At 40.9% G+C, this 7,423-nt stretch overlaps 1 protein-coding gene across 2 annotated transcripts in view; it reads right to left on the bottom strand.

Moving 5' to 3' along the window:
• The window catches only part of LOC107726595 (sphingosine-1-phosphate phosphatase 1-like), a 30,684-nt gene extending 24,725 nt beyond the window's left edge, over positions 1 to 5,959 (bottom strand). For both annotated transcript variants that reach the window (XR_001638283.1, XM_016536240.1), the window contains exon 1: positions 4,987 to 5,959. Coding sequence is in view for 1 of the 2 variants with exons in the window: in XM_016536240.1 (XP_016391726.1) it covers positions 4,987 to 5,667 (681 nt within the window). In the remaining variant the exon portion in view is untranslated. The remainder of the gene's footprint in view (positions 1 to 4,986) is intronic.
• Between the last annotated feature and the right edge of the window lie 1,464 nt (positions 5,960 to 7,423).

Below are 7,423 nucleotides of genomic sequence, written 5' to 3'. Positions count from 1 at the left end.
AGATAATGTAATCTTGTTAAAATTGATTTCATAAAATTGGTATCGAAAAAAGTATCGTTCAGGAACCGGTATCGAAGTCAAGGTATCGGTATCGAACATTTTTGAACGATACCCAGCCCTACTTACCAGTGGCAATAAATCCTCTTACCTTTGACGCAGTTAGACATAACAGAGAATGATACGTTTGTAACACCTATTTGTACACCCAGGATTTTCTTTTTTCTACATGTTTCACATTGTTCATTCAATTCCCTGGGATGGGAATTTACATGGTATGCCTTTGCAACCTCCAATTTAGGGTTAGCTTATAACCTAAGGCTGGTTATGCTGACTGATGTACAAGTGTGAATACACAGCTTAGCACAGGGTTAAAAGTGGCCTTTAAATGGGGATAAAGAAGATTATGCAGGATTAAACTCAGGATGAAAATCTCTGAATTTAATTCACGAACTCAGAAAGTGCACAGAATATAGGCCATTGTTTTGAGGTATTTTAACACCCACACAGGAAAGGATTTAAACAGATGAAAGGATTACAGAGCCAGATCTTGAAAATCCACCTAAATAGGCGTCTGTGCATACCAGTTAACCTATCCATCTGAAAATGCCGAAAACCTCTTCAACTGGTGAGGATGGTGCTGTGCTTACAAACAAAAAGAGCAATAAGTAGACCTAAAAATGCCTTAATTAAAATGGAAAAATGCCTGAAGGTGTCTGCATGATATGAAAGCATGTTTCTGCTTCAGAATAAAAAATAAAGTAACTGTTACCTTATTTATATACAGTGGGTACGGAAAGTATTCAGACCCCCTTAAATTTTTCACTCTTTGTTATATTGCAGCCATTTGCTAAAATCATTTAAGTTAATTTTTTTTTCCTCATTAATGTACACACAGCACCCCATATTGACAGAAAAACACAGAATTGTTGACATCTTTGCAGATTTATTAAAAAAGAAAAACTGAAAAATGCTCAGTATTTAGTAGAAGCACCCTTTTGATCTAATACAGCCATGAGTCTTTGGGAAAGATGCAACAAGTTTTTCACACATGGATTTGGGGATCCTCTGCCATTCCTCCTTGCAGATCCTCTCCAGTTCTATCAGGTTGGATGGTAAACGTTGGTGGACAGCCATTTTTAGGTCTCTCCAGAGATGCTCAACTGGGTTTAAGTCAGGGCTCTGGCTGGGCCATTCAAGAACAGTCACAGAGTTGTTGTGAAGCCACTCCTTCGTTATTTTAGCTGTGTGCTTAGGGTCATTGTCTTGTTGGAAGGTAAACCTTAGTTCCAGTCTGAGGTCCTGAGCACTCTGGAGAAGGTTTTCGTCCAGGATATCCCTGTACTTGGCCACATTCATCTTTCCCTCGATCGCAACCAGTCGTCCTGTCCCTGCAGCTGAAAAACACCCCCACAGCATGATGCTGCCACCACCATGCTTCACTGTTGGGACAGGTGATGAGCAGTGCCTGGTTTTCTCCACACAAACCGCTTAGAATTAAGGCCAAAAAGTTCTATCTTGGTCTCATCAGACCAGAGAATCTTATTTCTCACCATCTTGGAGTCCTTCAGGTGTTTTTTTAGCAAACTCCATGCGGGCTTTCATGTGTCTTGAACTGAGGAGAGGCTTCCGTCGGGCCACTCTGCCATAAAGCCCCAACTGGTGGAGGGCTGCAGTGATGGTTGACTTTCTACAACTTTCTCCCATCTCCCGACTGCATCTCTGGAGCTCAGCCACAGTGATCTTTGGGTTCTTCTTTACCTCTCTCACCAAGGCTCTTCTCCCCCGATAGCTCAGTTTGGCCAGACGGCCAGCTCTAGGAAGGGTTCTGGTCATCCCAAACGTCTTCCATTTAAGGATTATGGAGGCCACTGTGCTCTTAGGAACCTTAAGTGCAGCAGAAATTTTTCTGTAACCTTGGCCAGATCTGTGCCTTGCCACAATTCTGTCTCTGAGCTCTTCAGGCAATTCCTTTGACCTCATGATTCTCATTTGCTCTGACATGCACTGTGAGCTGTAAGGTCTTATATAGACAGGTGTGTGGCTTTCCTAATCAAGTCCAATCAGTATAATCAAACACAGCTGGACTCAAATGAAGGTGTAGAACCATCTCAAGGATGATCAGAAGAAATGGACAGCACCTGAGTTAAATATATGAGTGTCACAGCAAAGGGTCTGAATACTTAGGACCATGTGATATTTCAGTTTTTCTTTTTTAATAAATCTGCAAAAATGTCAACAAATCTGTGTTTTTCTGTCAATATGGGGTGCTATGTGTACATTAATGAGGAAAAAAAATTAACAAATGATTTTAGCAAATGGCTGCAATATAACAAAAGAGTGAAAAATTTAAGGGGGTCTGAATACTTTCCGTACCCACTGTAACCTCTAAATATGGTGGTTTTTTTCTGGCGGTATTTTGTGATTTATGGAGCGATTAAAAGAGAGATCCCCTCAGTAAAAGCCTTTAACTCTAATATGTAAAAAAAAAATTGGACCAGGCTTTATGCAATGTTCAGTTTATTATTCTGGAAATATATGCAAATGAGTGCATATTTAATTAGATAATGCAACGTTTGCATATGTGAACATAATGTTACAGAAAACTTAAAGGCTTCATTTGGCCAAAAAATTTAAATTGTCATCATTTCCTTACATCAAGTTGTTCCAAACCTGTATGAGTTTCTTTCTTCTGCTGTGACACTCATATATTTAACTCAGGTGCTGTCCATTTGTTCTGATCATCCTTGAGATGGTTCTACACCTTCATTTGAGTCCAGCTGTGTTTGATTATACTGATTGGACTTGATTAGGAAAGCCACACACCTGTCTATATAAGACCTTACAGCTCACAGTGCATGTCAGAGCAAATGAGAATCATGAGGTCAAAGGAACTGCCTGAAGAGCTCAGAGACAGAATTGTGGCAAGGCACAGATCTGGCCAAGGTTACAAAAAAATTTCTGTTGCACTTAAGGTTCCTAAGAGCACAGTGGCCTCCATAATCCTTAAATGGAAGACGTTTGGGATGACCAGAACCCTTCCTAGAGCTGGCCGTCTGGCCAAACTGAGCTATCGGGGGAGAAGAGCCTTGGTGAGAGAGGTAAAGAAGAACCCAAAGATCACTGTGGCTGAGCTCCAGAGATGCAGTCGGGAGATGGGAGAAAGTTGTAGAAAGTCAACCATCACTGCAGCCCTCCACCAGTCGGGGCTTTATGGCAGAGTGGCCCGACGGAAGCCTCTCCTCAGTGCAAGACACATGAAAGCCTGCATGGAGTTTGCTAAAAAACACCTGAAGGACTCCGAGATGGTGAGAAATAAGATTCTCTGGTCTGATGAGACCAAGATAGAACTTTTTGGCCTTAATTCTAAGTGGTATGTGTGGAGAAAACCAGGCACCTGTCCAATACAGTCCCAACAGTGAAGCATGGTGGTGGCAGCATCATGCTGTGGGGGTGTTTTTCAGCTGCAGGGACAGGACGACTGGTTGCAATCGAGGGAAAGATGAATGCGGCCAAGTACAGGGATATCCTGGGCGAAAACCTTCTCCAGAGTGCTCAGGACCTCAGACTGGAACTAAGGTTTACCTTCCAACAAGACAATGACCCTAAGCAGACAGCTAAAATAACGAAGGAGTGGCTTCACAACGACTCTGTGACTGTTCTTGAATGGCCCAGCCAGATCCCTGACTTAAACCCAATTGAGCATCTCTGGAGAGACCTAAAAATGGCTGTCCACCAACGTTTACCATCCAACCTGATAGAACTGGAGAGGATCTGCAAGGAGGAATGGCAGAGGATTCCCAAATCCAGGTGTGAAAAACTTGTTGCGTCTTTCCCAAAAAGACTCATGGCTGTATTAGATCAAATGGGTGCTTCTACTAAATACTGAGCATTTTTCAGTTTTTCTTTTTTAATAAATCTGCAAAGATGTCAACAATTCTGTGTTTTTCTGTCAATATGGGGTGCTGTGTGTACATTAATGAGGAAAAAAAATTAACTTAAATGATTTTAGCAAATGGCTGCAATATAACAAAGAGTGAAAAATTTAAGGGGGTCTGAATACTTTCCGTACCCACTGTATATTTACACTTTTTTTTTTTTTATTGAATTCCAAGAATACAAAAAATTCAGTAGGTTCTCAATATATATTTAACAAACTTTGTAAATGCGAATAAGGACACATAAGGAAGAATGTAATTAAAACTAAATTAAATGTATTAAAACTATTAAAAAAAAAATTATGTTTTTTTTAATTGGACAACCTTACTGCCCAGCCACATCTCATCAAGGATGAGATGTCATTATGAGAGGGAGGGGACTTTAATATTTTTTATTAAAAATTGTGAGTGCAAGTGAATAAAATAATAATGATGATATGATAAATACTGAAATATACCCTAAAGAAATAAGTAAAGGAAAAGGAAAGGATGTGACGTGTGGCCAAGTATGGTGTCCCATACTTGGAATTTGTGCTCTGCATTTAACCCATTCAAGTGCACACACACAGCAGTGAGTAGTGAGTAGTGAACAAACACACACACACACACACACACACACACACACACCGTGAACACACACCCGGAGCAGTGGCAGCCAATGCTGTGGCGCCTGGGGAGCAGATGGGGGTTCGGTGCCTTGCTCAAGAGCCTCACCTCAGTCGTGGTATTAAGATATTCCACTTGTTTAGATATTTTATTCAATAATGAAGCGTTTTTCATCAGAACTGACTTCACTTTTATAAACAGTTTTGCATTACTCTAATCAAACAATCAAAGTGACTTTTAGGGTATGTTTTGCTTGAAAACTGTGCTTGTGCTGTCTTCAAAAATAAATGGCCATTTAAAAAAAAAAATTTCCCCTAATGTAATGAAACTCGTACATTAAGTGTCAAAATATTTCTGGGGACACTGTACAAGTTTGCTGTGTGGAAAGTCACTCATCACTATGTACTAAATGTCATGCATGCATTGAATGGTGTGATGTTCTTACCTCCCATCGACCGTAGGTCAGCAGGAACAGGCTCAAGGGTATGGCGGTACCGGACATGGCATGCGTGGAGGGCATGCTGTACTCCGAGTTGTAAAACATCTCCACCTTGACCACCGGGGGCGAGGCAGGTCTCGGCCAGCGGATCACATCTTTCGTGCACTGGCCGAGATACATGACCCACACCCAGACGACGACTAACCGGCGGCTCACATACGCGTCCACGTTCCACATGAAGAACGGGAAGAATGAAATGTAGAACAGCTCGTTCCCAAGCTCGGTACCAAGCGTGAACAGGTAGTAAAGAAACGTATTGTCGATTTTGAACTCCTGCCCGACGTCTCCGGTGAGAGAGTTTCTTCGCAACGGCTTTACCGCGGATTCTTGAGCCTCGACCCCGTCTTTATCCCGTGCCTGCCTGTTGACGTTTTCTCCCGCAGCCCCGTTCGCCACGCAGTTATTGCCTTTCTCCCTGTCGCTCTCTACTCCTGCTGTTCTACAGCGGGTGGCATCCCCGCCTCCGTTCTGAACATCCCCGTGGCGAGTGCTTGGCACCCCGTTACGGAGTCTGTCACGCGGTTCGGTCCCGCGCACCCCGCACAGCCGTTGGAAGCGCGCGACGTGCTGAGGGTCCAGCAAATATTGCATGAGACGAACGAATCCCGCTTTCAACCCGCCTGCCATGTCCAGCGACAAACTGCGCAAGTTGAATCCGCCCGGTAAGACCAGGAGAGGCTTGAGCTGCTGAGAATGAACCGTGCTGTGGGTTATTAAACCTTATTAAACCACTTCCTCCATTGCTGTGCTTATAATAACAAAACGCCCATTCTAACCAAGACAAATAGACTTATAACAGCTGTTAATGTTATTGCTGGACATATGAAGAGAAACTGAACCCAAAAAAACTACTTGCAACGATTTACAAACCTACCCCCACGCCGTATCCGGTGTTGTGTAATATTCAGTTCCTGTGAAAAACTGTTCCAGTGGGTGGAGTAAACATTAATATTCATTATGTTCCCATATTGTGGGCGTGTCCTAGAGACAACACGCAAAAGAATGGAACTGAAAATATTAGTGCACGCTCTTCAAATCGCAACTTGTTTAATGGATTATTTAGAAAAGGTAACGAAGTTTCAATGTGAAGAATTCACTGCAACAGTGTCAAAACAATGCATAAGTTTGTGTAATATGATAAATCGTCTGAGCTGTTCTGCCTGAATGATTGCAGGCACACAGCAGAACAAACAAGAAGCGAATAACCTGTGCTTAACCAGGCTAATATAGTTTTTACTCTTTGATGTGACTAGCGACCTCTCCTGGTTGGAGATAGTATTAACATCATAAACCAAAAGCTATCTTTATGTGACTTGCTTTTCAAATGTTTTCAAATTGATCATCCGAGTCTAATATGATCCAGCGTATACGGCCCGCGGGCCGCCAGTTGCCCATCCCTGGATCACAGGCACACAGCAGAGCAAACAAGCGAATGCTTAACCATTAACCATGCTAATATAGTTTTTACTCTTTGATGTGCTAAGCTTTTTATTTCATTTGTGAGACAAATTTTTGTTTGAATAATTTGATTAGTAGCCTACCTAGTTGTCATTGGTGACTAGTACAGTGTGCTTACAGCAGTGCTTGAAATAAACCTCTACAAATGTATCTGTGGCCTAATAAAATGTATGCACGTTAGTCTGTTGGAGTATCCTGTGTCATTCTTAATTTCTTGTTTATTTTGTATATAGCCAGTATTACTGTTACCTATATAAGCTACATACCTACTGAGAATTTTTTTTTTTTGTAGTTAAAATGCTAATCATTATAACAAACATTGCAGTTTGTAATTGATTAAATAATACAGTGCATAAACCTTTAAAGCACTGTTATGATGGCACAGTCTTCTTGGACATAGGTCAGCAGCTACTCCAAGAATATTATTTTATTTTTATTTTAAGAAATCATACATAGGCCTATGTCATCATCACCAATGTCATAATATGGCTTTGTTTTGCTTTTGTGATGTTTCCACATATATTGATCTTCGTGTAAAGTCACTGGTTCAGATGTGAGAGTCACTGGTAGCTGATCACTGTGTGAATGAACTTTTCCACGACATTCTAATTTATTGAGATGCACCTGTACATGGAGGCTGTTTTAATAATTATCTCAGACTCCAGACACTCACTTAATTTTGCATTGCTTTATTCCATATACACATATTGTTTTGAAAGTTTCCTCGTCTTTTCAATTTGAGTTATATTCATAAAGCAATTACTTCCGTACTTTTAGTAACATTTAATGAATGTAACTAATATTTATATAAGCTACTACAATAGAATTTTTATGTTTTTAATTTGCTATAAAGAGTCAAAATAAAAGACTAAATACTAAAAAAGATAACATTTTATTTGTTAACCTGCATGTCATGTTACTATTA

Source organism: Sinocyclocheilus rhinocerous, unplaced genomic scaffold (assembly GCF_001515625.1).
Source record: "Sinocyclocheilus rhinocerous isolate Xijiao unplaced genomic scaffold, SAMN03320098_v1.1 scaffold4019, whole genome shotgun sequence".
Classification (NCBI taxonomy): domain Eukaryota; kingdom Metazoa; phylum Chordata; class Actinopteri; order Cypriniformes; family Cyprinidae; genus Sinocyclocheilus; species Sinocyclocheilus rhinocerous.
The sequence above is the reverse complement of the archived record's forward strand: the minus strand, read 5'-3'. Positions and strand labels throughout refer to the sequence as shown.